At 41.7% G+C, this 17400-nt stretch overlaps 1 protein-coding gene across 5 annotated transcripts in view; it reads right to left on the reverse strand.

Annotated features, from left to right (window-relative positions):
- LOC147202158 (3',5'-cyclic-AMP phosphodiesterase 4C-like) overlaps positions 1-17400 on the reverse strand; it is a 91988-nt gene that overhangs the window by 18480 nt on the left and 56108 nt on the right. For 4 of the 5 annotated variants that reach the window (XM_086115840.1, XM_086115839.1, XM_086115841.1 and 1 more), the window contains one exon: positions 1710-1901. In XM_086115840.1, coding sequence (XP_085971966.1) covers positions 1710-1901 — 192 coding nt within the window. Of the gene's footprint in view, positions 1-1709; positions 1902-13438; positions 14608-17400 lie in introns of those variants that run through there. The other variant, XM_086115842.1, reaches the window with a different exon arrangement.

Consider the following 17400-nt stretch of genomic DNA (forward strand, 5'->3'; position numbering starts at 1 on the left):
AAGGATGAGAGAAGAGAGAAAGGAAAGATGCCGGAAGTACAACAGAGCACGAAAGCAACGCATTCAATACCCATATGTAATCAACTCTTCTCATGCGTAGCAAGTCTACCCCTGTAGCGTTCACACGTACCATTTTATATCGGTGCTGACTTGTAAACTAGCATTTACTTCAGAGTAAAATTTTAAACCACCTCCCGAGCAGGGTTAAATTTGCTCCGGTTTAAGCTGTCTTCAGGGGCTACACCGGTATAACTTTGTACGTGTGAACGCTCTATGGGGGGCAGCACCGGTGCTACACCGGAGTAAAAGTTGCCGTGGGAACACCCCTATAGTCTCCATGGCTTACTTATAAGAGAATGAGGAAATGAAAACCTTACATGCCGTAATTGTTCAGAGTTCATTGTATATTAAATTTTAATCTATTAACCTAACTTAGGTTGACGTGGACATGAGTTAACGATTGATCAGTATTTTCAGAAATGAGATAAAAGAATGTGACAAAAAAAGCCAGGAAACAATATTGTAACCCTTGCATACATTTTCAGATGAAATGTCTGCCAATGTGATGGCTTATAGCACAAATAAACCATCGACACTCAAACTTGAAAGTTCATAACAACATTCTTTGGTGGATGCACATTCCATTTTATAATGGTAAATGTAAGTTTAGCTCCCCACCTACGGGTATGTGACAAAACATTAAGAAAACCTTTATTAGTCTCGCAATGGAGAAATTCCCAATTCACAGCAGCAAAGTTATGAAAGGAAGAAGTAGAACAACAAAATATAGGAGCTGCTGGAAAGGCAGCCACTCACGCGGCGCCATTTTGAAGTCAAAATAACAAAATAACACAACACAACACATAGGACACAGACAGTCGTGCAATCTTTACCACTTTTCTGCATACACGTTGTTGTCTGACGCAGTTATAGATGAAAGAGGAGAGGATCAAAGTGTCCTTTCACCAGTGGGTCAGAGACGTCATGCTGAAAATGTGCACACGTCTGCTACAAGCTAAGTTTTGAAAGCAAACACGAAGCTGTAGCGTCCATTGACGAAAAGAGATGAGTTCACTTCTCCTGTCCCACGTAATCCGCTTCAAACTCCAAGCCGCGACTCCCAGTTGCATCATACCGTCACCTTCTTAAAATGATGGCCTATGTCATATTTTGATTACATCTCGGGATGCTGGCCAACTCTGCTAAAATCGGCTACAGCCTTAGTTTAAGAGATTATTCAATTCTACCCTTGAAATGAAATGATTGACAAATACAATATGTATTTGGTTCAGTTTTTCATGTTTTCTGGACAAAAAAAGGCGTAGGCCATTATTTTAGGAAGAAGACAATAAAACAAATGCATGCTGGGACTGTTTGGGCTGTCCAACACCTTTGCAGTGGTGTTGGTTTTAGAGGGTCAGTGCTCAAGGGATAGCAGGGAGACACAGTGATTTAAATCATGGGAATTAGATCACAGCAATCTTTACACCTTTGCCTCACCGAGGGAGCCAACTGACTTCACATTGCTTCAATCCCTCCTCCCTTTAAAACAAAGACGCAACATACAGGTATATATTGGTGGACAAGGTGCCACTTGTGCCACAGATGGGACCACAGACGGGGATATGAAATAGTCACAAAACAGTGAGTCCAGCACATTTCATTATACTCATTTACTGCAAGAAAAAAAAAAGTAATGAAGTACTCACAAGTCGCTGGCCGCGGATGAGTTGCGTGACATGGTTTTAGGAGACAGGTCATAATCGGAGTCGGAGCGGTAGAGGAAAGACTCACGCCGTTGACTGTGAGGGACATTGGATTGTAAGACCAGACCAGAACCCGGGCTGGTCTGGGTGTCCAGAGGACTGCGACCCACCGAAAGGCCATTCTCCACATCAAAACTAAAAAAAGACAGAGAAAGGTACAACATTCAATACACAAATTTCCCCAGTGTGGGACAAATAAAGGTTATCTCATCTTATCTTGTTTTTTTTTCTACCGGATAACTAAAACCTCACACAAAAAGCATAATGATGCATTGCAACTGAAGCTGAGCTCGTTCAATGGGTGCAAATAAACACACGAGAGATACAAAAAAGCAACAAAGCATTGTTACTACGAACCGCTCTTGAACTGACTTTTCTGAGATAAAAATGGTCAAAATGTTGTGGCGGCTCTGTCTACTGTACAATCAATCTATTATTTCCACAAGGTATGGCTAAGTATGAAACATTGATGACTAAAGCATAAAACACATTCTTGATCCTTGCCAAATTTGCAAGCATCGTTTTGACCTTGAGATATGTTGCTTTTCAGAGGCGCATAATATGCACACCTCCTCCACGCTAGCTCATTACATCAACGTGACATCAACAGTGACGTGAAGCATCTTACGTCAGTCGCGCTACTCACTCGTATAAACTCTCCACACCCTTCCTTAACCAGTCACCGCATTTAAAGACTAACCTGTGTACACTATGTAACTCTCATGACACTGCTAGTGCTAATATAACAATTCAGGATAACATTGCCTTGCACAAGGGCACACTGAAGAGCACGATCACTCGTCTTCGGGTTATCCATTTTTGATACACTGGAAGCAACGCAATGCACAATGAGAAATAACCTTGTTGGAAGGTAATGTGACTTTGAGTGAAAAATGACGTGCTGAGAACTTTGGGTATTTTTCCTCATCTTCAAATAATCGGCCACCCTACCCCACCCGTCTTGCCTGGTCGTAACAATCGAAAACAGTGCACTCACAGAGCAAATGAAGGTTGCCAGAGTCTATTTCTAGCACAACCTGTCTACAGCACTCCACTTATAGCTGTGGCTGATAAATGGAAGAAGGCTATTATGAAACTGATGCTGAATGAACCTGCCCGAGAGAGAATTGAAGAGAAGGGGGGGGGGGGGGGGGCTGCATCTAGCACAGTGATGCAGTGCTCCATCTCGCACATGATTGGCGTGACAGAGCGCAGATGGGCAGAGCTACAGCAGCCCTTACCTCAATGATGATTCCCTCTACCTTACCCAGGCCGATTTCCCTCCCCGCCCCGTGCCAGCTCAGTGAAAGTGGCTGTGACGAGGCTCCATCAGAGGACACCGGTGACGTCAGAAGCTCGAAATAGATCTGCCTGGGGAACTGAGGCAGCTGTGAGGGAACTTACGTATGCAGCCCCCCCGCCCCAAACGCTTCACCAATTCATTTGAGAGGAATTCTTGCTCTACATTTGTACGAGTGGATGTGTGAATACATGTTCAGTGCAGACACCGAGATTTTCAACGCTTGGCATGTTGAACCCATATCGTTGAGTAAGTGTAGGTTAAGGTTCGTTGAGCAAGCGTAGGTGAAGGTTCGTTCGAGCCTGCTGGCGTGTTCAACCCGAAAATAATGGAGATAGCTCCCCTTATTGATGAAAAGGTTGTACTACAACAACTTCATCTTGAGCAAAAACAACTCCTGCTTACATCATGTGTTTAAAATAAAAGCAAACATCACAATCCAACCCCCACAAAGGATTACTGGACTCTTCCTGTCAATAAAGGACTTAATTAATGCAAGCAGTGTGATCACTGATCAGCGTATTTGTCGGTGTACAAGATTAAGCTTAGATGAACCTTTCCCGTCATTGCAAACTGTCATATCTTTAGTGTTTAATGTCACAGAGCTGTTGTTGATGTTGACAATGTCAGCATAACATCAAGTGAAACTTTCCACTCAACGGGCAGAGAAAGAGGGAGAGAGAGAGAAAAAGAGACAGGCTGGCGTCTTGTTCCTTCGGTTACACTGCACTCGTAACACGATGATGACCTTGGTGGTCTTCTACCTTCGGCATTGTTCTCCAGTTATGTGACGCAAATGACAACCCCCCTTTCGCTCTTTAACTGAATTCTGCTCAACTTTTCTCACACGCCCACATCCTAACCTCAGCTTTTGTTCCCAGGATCTGCAGCTTGCATTTATTGCCAGGTCTTGCCTCGGTTTACTTGGGAGCAAACAAGTCTCAAGCATTGCGCAACAAGGTTAAAGGGATATTACTGTTCACTTTTTCATAGCTCAAATTCATCAATATACTTTGAAACATTAGAGACAATATATTTGTGTATTTTGGAGAATTTTGTAGGGATGCACAACAACTATCGGACAGATAACTGTCATATTCATCGGTCTGATATTAAGCAGTGAGTAAACATGGTGCGGACATCATGCGTTTACCAGAACTATACAATGTTGTCCACATGTTGCTATACATGTTGATCCATCCATCCATTATCCAAACCGCTTATCCTCACGAGGGTCCCGGGCGTGCTGGAATGTATTCCACCCGTCTTCAGGAAGTAGGCAGGGTACACCCTGAACTGTTTGCCACACAGTCGCAGGGCACACAAAGACAAACAACCATTCACACACACAATCACACTTAAGTACAATTTAGAGTATCCAATCAACTTATTATGCAGTTCTTTGGAATGAGGGAGGAAAACGGACTACCTGGAGAAAACCCACGCAGGCAGGGGGAGAGATTCGAACCCTGCAACTCTGCATTGTGAGAAGTGCTAACCAGTCAACCTCGGGACAACGTGTACCATATTGTTTAAGTTCCTCTGCCGAAAAATGTTTTTGAAAGCCTTTCTTCTTTCAAGTATTTTAAGTCTTTTAATTTTTTTTCTCAAGGTGAATTAGGAAACAGCAAATGTGTATTGGTTTTTAGTAGGAAAAAAGGAACCTATTTAGTGATGACTGCATAATGTGTAGACTGTTTGACCACCCTTTTATTTAACTACTTCCTTATTTTAAAGGGAAAACATGATCTTCTTATCTTTCATTATTCAAACTTAAATGTGGACAAAGACAGCAAGACTCTTTGGTGTTCAAATGAAGGTTTTACTCTGTGGAAACCATACTGTGTACACAATACCGAGAAGCCGTCATAATATTATGGAATTAACACATATCATTAGAACATCCCAATTGAATGCAACTTATCTGTCATTAATTACTGTCAAGTAAACTGGCAAGTGAATACAGATTTTGGCATTTAATTTACTTTAGCAATAGTACAAACTCCCAGTAGATTTTTGAGAACGAAAAGGCCAATCCAAGGGAGACCTTTAATCAGTCATGGAGTATGTGCAACTATGCTAAGAGTCAGAATGTCAGGATGGAAAATGACAGTGTCAGTAAATGTGTGTGTAATGTGCTCATGGGAACTGGGGTTGAGGGATTTAAGTAAGATATGCATGCAAGAGTGATACATAAAAGAACACGGCCAGATGTTATTTGATGGGGAATGACACAGGACTCATGTCAAAGGTCAACCCACACACATATCTAAACACATGCTACCTCCGTTTTCATTTTTTGTAGCGTGGGAATTAGCTGGGAGGCCTCACACATCACACCAGGAAGGAGGCAAGAGGTGAGGAGGAGAAAGGCAAAACAAATGAGGGAACGCCGCGTGGAGTGTGTGTGTGAGCGTGAGAGCTGTCAACGGCCACGTATGGAACATTGACGAGCCAAAGTAAGATTGCAGGTGTGAGCAAAAAGGAACTAATGAGGATATGTTTTGTTTGGCCGGAAAATCAATTGTAAATTTGATCTGAAGAAGCAGAAAAAAACCCCACACCCCCCTTTGTGCTGCCATTTGCAACTGGTCTCCCCTTTCACTGTGACTGTGTCCTCATGATGACACACAGGGAGGAATTGTTAGGTCGCAGGGTAGACAAACAACCCGTGTATATAACAAATGTCAATAATGTACACCAGCAGCTCCTATATTTTGTTGTTCTACTTCTTCCTTTCATAACTTTGCTGCTGTGAATCGGGAATTTCTCCATTGCGAGACTAATAAAGGTTTTCTTATCCTATCTTATTCTGAGAGCCAAGTATCAAAACAAGAAAGCCAACGACGCCCCCTGCTGCCCAGCAGACGACAAAACCTCACGTCACCCGATCGATAAAGTAAGAAGATTCCTTTTTTTGCGTGTCGGATATTGCATTCTGCCCGTGCTTGCGTGTTTTTTTTTTAAATCTTAAATCGTGTACGGGTAAGTGTGAATGTGACTGGGAATGTTTTTGTCTAAATGCGCTCAACGATTGGCTGTCAACAAGTCCTTCATGTACCCCACCTCTCGCCCCAAGTCTGAGACAGCCTCGAGCTCGCTGGCAACCCACTGAGGACGTATGGTCCAGAAAATGGATGGCTGAGTTCATTAAAACCTCCCCAAAAAGTAAACCTACAGATGTCTTTTATAAAACACGATGACAGTACAGTATACTCGGATGCCTGTTGCTCTCCTGACCGACTACAGTGGACCACTGTCCAGAACACAGCAAACATTCACCGTCCAACATCAACATCTGATCTCAGAGCAGTACAGGTCTAAATATAGCTGAGAGAAGGACAAGATCACGTTCAAGGCAGGTCATCGGTTCTGTTTACTATGCACAGTATGCACATATAATGTACACATGTCCATGGCTTTTGCTTGAGATCAACACAGAGAAGAAGTGGCCCAGGTAGAATCTGTCCCACTGTCCCAATACGTGTAGACAAACAGTAAATAGAATGTGGCCAGAAATCATAGAATAATTTCAACACTTTGATAGTTCTTTATCATGCTGGGAAAGGCTGCAAAATAAACAAAAACAGGATTATAATGAGTGTAAATATACCTAGGAGCATACTGCATTTTTTTTTATCCTGCTTATTCACTTCGAGCCTATCTCAGGTAACTTTGAAAGGTGGACTGCAAATGGCATCACCGATCAACCGCAGTATACAGTACCTGTATAACCATACTCAGCAAACTGAAAGCAATGTGATTTTTTTGATACATACAGTAGTGAAAACAACACATCATCACAACGTCGGATCTCTGACTGCTGTACCAGCTTTTCTTTTTACACAGAGCTTACTACCTCTCAAGATGGAATATGGGCAGAGCAACTTGGCCCCTTCCTTGCCATTGGTGATGCTCATTGAAAAAAAAACTGTGGAGTAAAAGCACATTAAACCTGCTTAGCTGTTTACAAGGTCTCCTGTAACAGGATTGCTTTTAGATCCAAGATTTCAAGTCTAAATAACGCAATATGTCGCAACCCTGAATGTTACGGCAGAGAAATTTCAGTCTGACCATTTATTTATAATCACGATTGATATTTGTGAACTACCACAAAAATAGATTCACTCCTCCATGCAGAGAAGTATTGATCAAGGAGTCCTACAGCCAGTGATTAGCTTTGTCCGTCCAGTAGCGGAGAATTCAATACAGTGGCTGATCAGTATTAACAACATTAGAAGCTGGAAAGGACAGTCACACACTGGGCCAGCGCAGACCAGAAACCCACACAAAAAACACACATTTCCACACACACAGTCACTGAGGGCAGTGATTACCCATCCTGTGGTCAAGGCCCAGTTTTGGCTCTGCTATCGATCCAAAAATCGAACAATCTGACATCACACTGATACGCAAACTGGATAGGCTAGTTCAGGCCACACGCACACACACACACACACACACACACACACACACACACACACACACACACACACACACACACACACACACACACACACACACACGCACGCACACACACACGCACACAGACAGATTCTACCTGGGCTACTAACAGGCCGTGCTGCAGTCTGCTCTAATCATGTTCATATAAGACTAATTGGCGCCTTTTGCTATACAGTGATTGAGTCTGACAGAGAGTCACGATTGCGCCACTTCTTCCTCTAATTAGCTAAAGGCAACTAAGGAGCAGCCAGTCCTCAAGCTCACAGTGGGACGACGGACACGGCAAAAACAAATTGAGGCTGTTTTCTTTAAGGCTTTCTCTACGATCTGACATGTTTATTTTTTTAGAAATTGACAACCCAGCCATGAAAAAGTAGGCCATATTTTTTGGCGTGTATTGTGAACATGTTCTAACCAAACAATTTCATTTGCTGTTTATTATTCTTATTCTTCATATTTTATTCCATAATTAGAACTGAAAGAGAAGCGAATCGAGGAGGAAAAATGACTATTCTTGAAGTAAATAAACTATTTGTCGTGATGCAACGTGCATGTTGACTTACGCTATTTAAACTCACAAGCACATTTTCTTTCATTGCCGTGCCCTCGCCATGAGGTCAGTTTTGCATCGACTTTGCTCAGAGCATCAAATTGGTTCCAAGAGCAGTGTTGCTTAGTCTGTCGCATTTCAGCTCACTGCATCTTTTTGCATCTCATTTTAATTTTCATGAGTAGGGCCTGAAGGGACATTCTGGGACCGAAATTCGGCCTGGCAAATTTTGCAGATAGTAAGGTGGGGGTGCGGACGGCGACCGAGATGCACCAAAACACAATTGTCAGTCTGTCGGCCGGGAAATCGAGTCGATCGGCCTTTTGGGAATCTTCCCTATGGCCACCACGACCCTTGACATTTTTGCAGTCAACACATAAAAAGATCCTCACGGTCTTTGTATGTTTCACAACTATTCCAATTCTATCATGCACTAAAATGACAATAAAGGCTATTGTATTTTATTCCATCTGAAACATTGTTACCCTATTTCTTCAACCTTTTAGAACAGAGGTTCTTTTTTCCCTGGATTGATGATCATTTTGATTTCCAGTCCCAGCCCTATTTTCGCTCTTCTGGTCTACAAAAAGCAACACACACTCACAGCTACTTCCAGTTGTGGCTTTATGGCTGTCACGCAGAGAACAATTAACCGCCTCGCCGGTCTTTAATTTCTACTGGCCCAATAATTAGCTTGCATATTTTTCACCAAATATGAAAACACAAAGGGTGATTGAATTTGGCTAATCTTTCTTGCATTTCATGGCACGCAACTGCAACTGCAACAACTGTGCTGCTGTCAGTAGAGCAGTGAACAACCATAGAGTTCGAACTCAGCAGGTTCGATCCAAATGAATACCTTCCAAATGGCTGCAGAAAAACAATGAATTGTCATTTATAATCATGTCCGACTCGCTGAAAATGTGGGTGCTCGAGAAGAGCGATTCTTCATATTACGGTACACCAAGCAGCCATAACATTACAGGGTGAATGGTCCAGTATACTGACAAGAATGCCCTTGTATGTGGGAAACGCACATTTCAGCCATTAATTGAACGCGAGGTGAAGCGTTAAACAGAAACAGCATACTCACACAGGAGCTGCTGGCAGCCACAGCTCATGCCTTAACACTCACACGCAGACGTCACAAACACCACAACAGGCCTAAAGGCACATGTACAGTATGTACACTAACACTGCAATCAGCACAATATTTGGTATATTTTCCACGCTTGCAATTTGTTTTTTGTGTTCACGTATGTTTGCAATGTTTTTAAAAAGCTTATTTTAAGTTTAAAGCAAAGGTGGGAAGGGTAAAACAAACAAACAAAAAAACTATATCGTCTGTATCTTACGGATATTGGATTTTCACCAACTGCCAGTGGGTCGGAACAAATCCCCTAAACAAGAGTTGACTGAATTGTTATATTAGCATGCTTACGGTGTCAATCAAAATGGCATAGTTTGACATAGCTTTTAGATTGAATCATGTGAGAACCTGGTGGCAGCTTACGATGACTTCTGAGATCTCATGAGTGAACTACTCGTCATGCCTCGATGTGATGATACAGGGCTGGCTAACCTGCTGGGGTGCTACCGGAGTTCACAGCGCATTGATAGACAGGACAAGACATGCCATACCTGCGTGTGTTGCATATGGCATTTCAACACCTTCTGGATAAAACCATCAATGTCCAGATTTAACATGCTGACCATGCAGTCACATTACTCACAAGAGCAATTTTTGAGTCAGTAAGATATATGTATATACAGTATATATTTTTTTTCTTTTTTCTCATCAATAAATTATAATGGCTGTGAAAAAGACAGTATAAACACAATTTTTATAAGACAGTGAATCGATTAAAAAAAAAAAAAAATCAAGAAGAATGTGCCTCTATAGATGCCCACAAGAGGTTCATTTATTTTGGGTTTTGTTTAAAAGTGAAGAATGCATTTAAAAAAATTATGCGTGATGGTAATATGTAGTGCCGGTCACATTTGCACCGTGCCTTCATCTTTTGCTCTAAAATGAGTGATTGTTTTGTTGTTCATTTAATGCAGGGGTGTCAAACGCAGGTCCTGGAGGGCCGCTGTCCTGCATGTTTTCCAAGTCTCCCTGTTGCAACACACCTGATTCAAATGATCAGATCATCAGCAAGCTCTGCGGAAGCCTGACATTGAACCTGTTCATTTAAATCAGGTGTGTTGCAACAGGGAGACTTGGAAAACGTGCAGGACAGCGGCCCTCCAGGACCTGCGTTTGACACCCCTGATTTAATGGCTTGTTTTGTTGTTCATTTAATGGCAGTTGATTGAACATATGTTCATAGTTGGATGACTGTTGTTTATATATGTTTAATATGCGTATTTACATGTTTGTTTAAAACAATTTGTACAATTAATAAATGTTTGTGATGGCCAAATTTAAGTCTGGAACATTGAGCAATTGCTGCTGAAAACTGAAATTCAAACAAACTGTACAACAAAACTCTACCGTATTACTGATTTTAAGCTTACATCTATTTCTGGAACTTCAACTGGTCCATATTGTCCTCTTTCTCGAGTTTCCAAAATGGCTATTGTGTGCCCGTCGAAATGCATCGTGTTCAAAGTTATGTCACTTTCTCACTCACTCGCAATTCTTTTTCCAGTCGATTTGGAAATGTCACAGCTCAAGTTAAAAGAATGTTGGCCGTTGTCCTGAATAAATCTCTTATAGCTGACAACTGAGGAACAGCTGAGATGACCATCGGTAAGAGAGTCAAGTGGACCTGGCTAAAAGACACCTAATTTGCATACACCAATGAAATATTGGCATGTATGTGCATGAACTATAAAACTTCCATGCTTACAATGTAAAGTCAAAATGAGTCTTTTTTTTTTCATGTTAAAAGGGCACAGGGTGGCCAGCGAGAGTCATAAAAGGCAATTATTGAGTAAACCCTTCCTTTACTCTATGTTCAAACTGTTATTGCGCACATGTGGTTTATTCGTCCGGCCCATATATGCGGTTGACTGCGATCATTAGCCGTGTCTCTGTGAAAGCGTTTTACCAGCGGGACAGCCTAAACACACTTTGATTCTCCACTTTCCCCACACAGGATAAAATAACTAAAAAGATGAGTCTGAAAAGAAGTTGTACTTGCTTTGGTGAATTGGAAGGCAGACACATATTCTGTCTATTTCTTGGCAACAATAAAAACTATAAATAAAAAGTTATTGATAAAATAATACATATTGACATGAAAACCTTTTAAATTAACCTTTACCGTGAACCACCGAAAAGCACACAGATCATTTAATCCAAGCAAATACACTGCAATATTTCCCTGTTTTCAATATTCCATATCACGAAGTTGCTATTTTATGTTAAAAAGAGTAAGAAGAGGCAGTGATTAAAATGATGGGGTGTAATTTATATTGCACTTAATTGAACAGTGTTTGTTTGTTTTTTCTTCTTTCTTCTTTCTACCCACATTCTTGCTGCTGGAGGCTGTAAATTTCCCCAGTGTGGGACAAATAAAGGATATCTTAATCTTAATGAGATGTCATGAACAGGAATGATGTCGTGAGAATGATTATTTATAGATGGTGTTTTCAGTCTAATTCATTCCCATTTGTACTAGCCGGTAAAGTTTTTTTTTTTCTTCAGTACGCTAGTGACTAGCGTATTGAAGGAAAAAAACCTGATCACTGAAAACTTCTTAAACTGACCTTGTCTCAACCTCAACATTCTGTGAGAGAATTATTTCAGCCTGGAAGAGTGGGAACTGCTGTTTTATCTGTGTATTTATTATTATTTTTTTTTTGTATGCACAAACATTTTATAACCGTCTGCCTTCTGTTGTAGCGGTGGCAAGAATTTGCTATAAACTTCAAATAGTAGTAAGCTGTGGCATATTATAGTTGTAACACACAATCTGTGAACTGGGAGATTTTAAGTTCGAGGACAATCCTATCAGACAAGAGTACTCCAACTATTGCCATTCAGACATTATGCATTCATTCATATCATTAGAATTCAAGGGTGACTCTGATTTCTTGCCTCTGATTTTTCTACAGCCCACTGTTTGAGATGCTGCCAGGATACTCTTTTTTTTTTTTTTTTGCTCTGATTTAAAACAGACTGTAGGAGCTGCTGGGTCAGAAAAATCTTCGCGCAAGCTCAAGCATGTTCATCCCACGCTTTCATTTCTTTTCCTTACTGTTAATATTCCGAAAACATGCATGCTAGTTTAATTAAAGCTTCCACATTGCCCATTAGTGTGAATGTGACTGTGAATAGTTTTGTCTATATGCGCGCTACAGCACCAGCTGACTTGTGACTCTACACAGGATGTATGAGAAATATCATACTGTAAAAATGAAAACGTTTGAATTTCCCGAGCAAGCAGGAAAGAAACATAAGACTTATGTAAAGGGGAAGTAAACCCAAAAGTTTTCTTTGCAATATGTTGAATGTGCCTCCACTAGACTAAACATGCCATTCTGACTAATATTACGTCAGTGGAATATTAATTATGCAGCAAAATCCACCCTCTTTTAAAAAAAAATCCATCTCAGGGAGATTTGCTGTTGACTGAAAATGACATCATAGTTACTCAGGTCTCAAGTAACAACCAATCACGGCTTAACTTGCGAACGTCACATGACTAAACTCAGAAAACAGGTGATTGATCGATACCCGAGCAACTGTGATGTCTTTTTCAGTTAACAGAAAGTGGCAAATGGCTGCCCGCTGAGATAGTTAAAAACGGTGGATTTTGAAGCTTGACTCATATTCCACAAATGCAATATTCATCAGAATGCTGTGTTTGGACTCGAGGAGGCACATAGAATATAATTTTGGGGTGACTTCCCCTTTAAGAGAATCAAATAAGTTTTACTGAAATGGGCAATCTAGCATACCTGTATAGGTTAAGACCACCATAAAATTTGACAAAGTCACTAGAATTTTCATTCAAAACATGCCATTTGTGTTTTTAAAAGGAGCACTGAATAACATTGATTTGTGGCTGTGATGTGGATGTGTTGTCAGGCGACATTTCATTTCAACTTTTGATCCGCAAAAGCTACTCCAGAATGACTCTCTTAAAGAAAAAAAGGTCTACTGTAATTATTTATTGAGATGAAAACTAAGATTTCAAAGTAAAATCACTGAGTGAAGGACTTGATCCTGTAGGGTGTCATTTACCGTGCCGGTTTTCAATGTGTGGTAGTGACGGATTAATGGGGCAGGACAGCAGCAAAAGAAATGGCGTGGGGGTGTCCAAGTTTAACGAAGGAGAATTTTTTAAAAAGGAGAATTTGATACAAAGCATTGCAGTTTGTGCACCGACTCCACATATTGCCTACCGTCTTCGTTTCTGCACAATATCGATGGGTCTATTGACAGCACACGGTGAACCGCCGATATTCCCATTGCGCATTTTCAAGTACCGGTCCTGGAATGAGGGGGCCAGGAACACACAGTTAGTTGGCAAACTCATATTCTCAGTTGGTGGTCGGGGTGTCCTTCCTTTCTTTCTTCTCGCTCTCCGCTAATCGTCCCCTTCCTCCTCTCCCGGACACTCCGCTACTCCTCGACTCTTGTGTGCGCTTTCCTTTCCCCTCACACCACACCGGGTTTCCTTTGACGCACGGACAGATGGAGGAGATCCCTCCTCTGTGTGTTTCAGATGCATGCCTCCAGTCCAAAGCATGAAGAAAGCCAAGGTAGTGCTGGCTTTAAAGAGCCATTCGCTCAGCTCAGCGTTTCATGTGGTTCCGAAGAGCTGGACAAGAAGGCGAGAGCGAGAGCTAGGCGGCTTGTTTCAAATCCAAAGTGAGCGGAACTTTCTGAGGATACACTCCTCCCTCTCTCTGCCCCTCTATGGCTCGTTCTACTTGTCTCCTCCTTCCAGGCACATGGCCAGAGTGTGCCTTTAAAAAAAAACATGAACTATGCGCATGTGTATGTACATAATGTGTGTGTGTGTGTGTGTGTGTGTGTGTGTGTGTGTGTGTTGCAGTGAAAGAGGAGGATCTGTAGTTGGGCAATCGAGTATGGTTGTTGGAGCTGCACCACGTGTCTCTGAGTGTTGCAGTAAGAAACGACAGTATTGCATATGGCACTTATGCAGCCGAAGGTTTGCAACTGTGAAAGTTGTATTATACACACAAGCACTTCAAATGACGACTACAATGAATACGTTGAAAATGCTTTGAGCAGCACGTGGCAGACTGGTTAGCGCGTCTGATTTGCAGCTCTCGGTTTCATGTTTTTTATCTCAGCTCTGGCCGTCCTGTGTGCAGTTTGCATGCTCTGCCCGTGCTTGAGCGTGTTCTCTAAGGGTACTGCGGCTTCTTCCCACATCCCCAACGCGTGCATGTTAGCTTCACTGAAGACGAAAGTATCCAGACTGTGGGTGTGAATGTGAGACTTTAAGATAAGATAAGATAAGATAAGATAAGAAAGGAAAACCTCTATTAGTCTCACAATGGAAAAATTCTCAATTCACAGCAGCAAAGTTATGAAAGGAAGAAGTAGAAGAACAAAATATAGGAGCTGCTGTAAAGGTGGGTGCTCTCTTTATTTGTCCACATGTGTCCTGTGATTGTCCGGCCTGAAGTCAGCTGAGACAGGATTCAGCTGACTTGTAACCCTAATGCGGACAAGCGCCTGGGAAAACTGATGGATGGATCGTAAATGACTCGAGTAGAAATCCTTGAGTACGTCTGTACATTCGCAAAGTAGCTGGACTACACAACACCTACTGCAACTTTAACAGACTTTAGACCAGGGGTCTCAAACCCCGATCATCTTGAATTTTTTGCCTTGTCATGTCTCATGTGAGCTGAAAGCCTTTGCGCTGGCAGCTGGAAGTTACGCCTCAGCATTCTCGACCATCCAATCACCAAGTAATACAGTTGGTTTTGTGATTGACGTGGTAAAAAAAGTTAGAAAACTACTTTATTTACTTTAAAAATACCTACAGTGAGTGTGTTATTTAATTTTAGCATGTCTTTAAGACTACGAATGTTGAATGTTGCCATGCTCCCACCAAAATAACCTTCATCACGAAGCAGCAGTTCTGTGGAAGCAATCATGGATGCAACCAGCGGGCAGGCGTGCTGCTTGAACTTACACAGAACTTAGTGTGTTGGCAGACGCACAAAAAAGAGTATATGAGATATATTGCAGCCATACCGAGCATGGGTTGAGGTCACCTCGCGACACAATTACATCAACCATCTCGTTACCTCTGCGTCCCGCGTCCTAGACGCGTAATTTTCCCGCGGGATGCACAGTTCCCAATAATGTGCGTTTTTGGGACACAAGGAAATTTCTCAGTCAAAACAAAACAAAACAAAACAAAAAAACTACTGCAGGCCTGAGGATTGAGTTTCAGAGTTCTTGATTACGAATATCAGTCAAAATAGAAAAATGGGTTCCGATGATGAACGTTTACGGAACCCAAAGTTAGTTACTGTGGTTTCCCATTGGGTAATCCGACGGAACCGAAAAACGGTTACCGTGAATTTCCGAAATCCTCAGGCCTGCTACTGAATTATTTACATTTTTTCAGCATTTGTTTATAATTGTACATATATGTTGTCATTTGTGTTATTATCATATTCAATTGAATAAGTAGACCATTTCAGAATTCGAAATTTGGGACTCATACTTTTCTGATCAGCGAGTCCCTGGGACTCGCTGGGGGTAAGCTGTAAAATGATCACTGTTACATGCAGTCAGCTTAGATGGATGTGAATCTGTAAATGGTATGCTTTTAGGTGCACCTTATAGTGCAGAAAATAGGGTCCATCATTCAATTTAATACACTAAAAAGACGCTACATTTAATCGTCAAACTGATACTGTATTTGGGGGTAGGCATATATTCCCTCGTCTTGAATTTGATAACTGCCACATGTTCCCAAAAAGCTGGGGCAGAGGCAGGTTTACCACTGTGTTACGTCACCTTTCCTCAATTAGGGAACTGAGGACACTAATTGTTGAGGCATTGCCGTTGGAATGCTTCCCCATTCTTGCTTGATGTCCAACTTCGAATTACTCAGCAGTCAGGGGTCTCTGCATTTTGTGCTTCATAATGAGCCACATATTTTTGAGGGGAGACAGGTCTGGACTGCTGGCAGGTCAGTCCAGTACTCGCACCCTTTTACTGCAAAGCCATGCTTTTGTAACTGTCATGATCCTGTCCTGTTTGCTTTGTGTTTCAGTCTCAGGGAGGAATGTGGGTGTTTCCCTCACGAACCGCACCTGATATAAATCAGCCTCGATACCTTCAGTCTTCAAAAGCCATGCCATGCCAATAACTGGCTGTCGGATTATTCGCCTCGCTCACGACTCTGTTCCCAAGTGTTGAATTCTCTCGATGTGCTCTTTTGTACATCTAGTTTGTACATCTACTTTTCGTATTTTCTCACCTCGTTTTGTATTTTTCATAGTATTTTTTGTTGTTTAAGCATAGTCTCGGGTTTTGTTTCATACGTGTTTTGGGTTTTTTCTTGGATTTTTACAAGAAGAAATTTACATTTACATAAATCCTTGCCTTTTGCAAGCGTTTTTGGTACAGTATGTCTTGTTTTCCTGGCTTTTGTAACCAGCTTCATTTGCTGTACTTTGTCGGCCTTTAGTTCAATTCCATCTGAATCCATCCTTTGAGAGTTCGATTCTGTCCAGAACATTCCAGATTGCCTGACAGTAACACATGCGGAATGTAGCTTGGCATTGTCTTGCAGGATGTCCCTGAAAAATATGTTGTTTGAATGACACCATATGTCGCTCCAAAACTTGTACAGTATGTAAGTTTCAACATTAATGGGGCCATCACAGATGTGCAAGTTACTCATGCCATGGGCACTAAAACAACAACATACCATCACAGATGCTGCCTTTTGACCTTTGTATCGATAACAATCCTTTCCCTCTTTGGCCTGGTGCGCACAACATCTATGATTTCCAAAAACATCTTTAAATGAAGACGCAACAGCACACTTTCCCACTTTGCGTTTGTCCATTTCAGAAGAGCTTGGGCAAAGAGAGTACTTATGGGTGTTATTGCTACCTGTATATGGTAGAGTTTGAACTTGCATTTGTAGGTGTAGCAATGTAGTTTGTTAGCTGACATTGTTTTTCTGGAGTGTTCTTGAGCCAACGTGGCAATAACCTTTACGCAGTGATGCCGGTTTTTAATGTGGTGCCATCTGAGAGATCAAAGGTCACGGTCATTCAACGGTGGTTTTCGGCCGTACTGCTTACAGAGAGATATTTCTCCAGATTCTTGAATATTATTGATACAGACTTTAGACAAT

Source organism: Hippocampus guttulatus, chromosome 7 (genome assembly GCF_054856545.1).
Source record: "Hippocampus guttulatus isolate MCC_2025c chromosome 7, RoL_Hgut_1.0, whole genome shotgun sequence".
NCBI classification, from domain to species: domain Eukaryota; kingdom Metazoa; phylum Chordata; class Actinopteri; order Syngnathiformes; family Syngnathidae; genus Hippocampus; species Hippocampus guttulatus.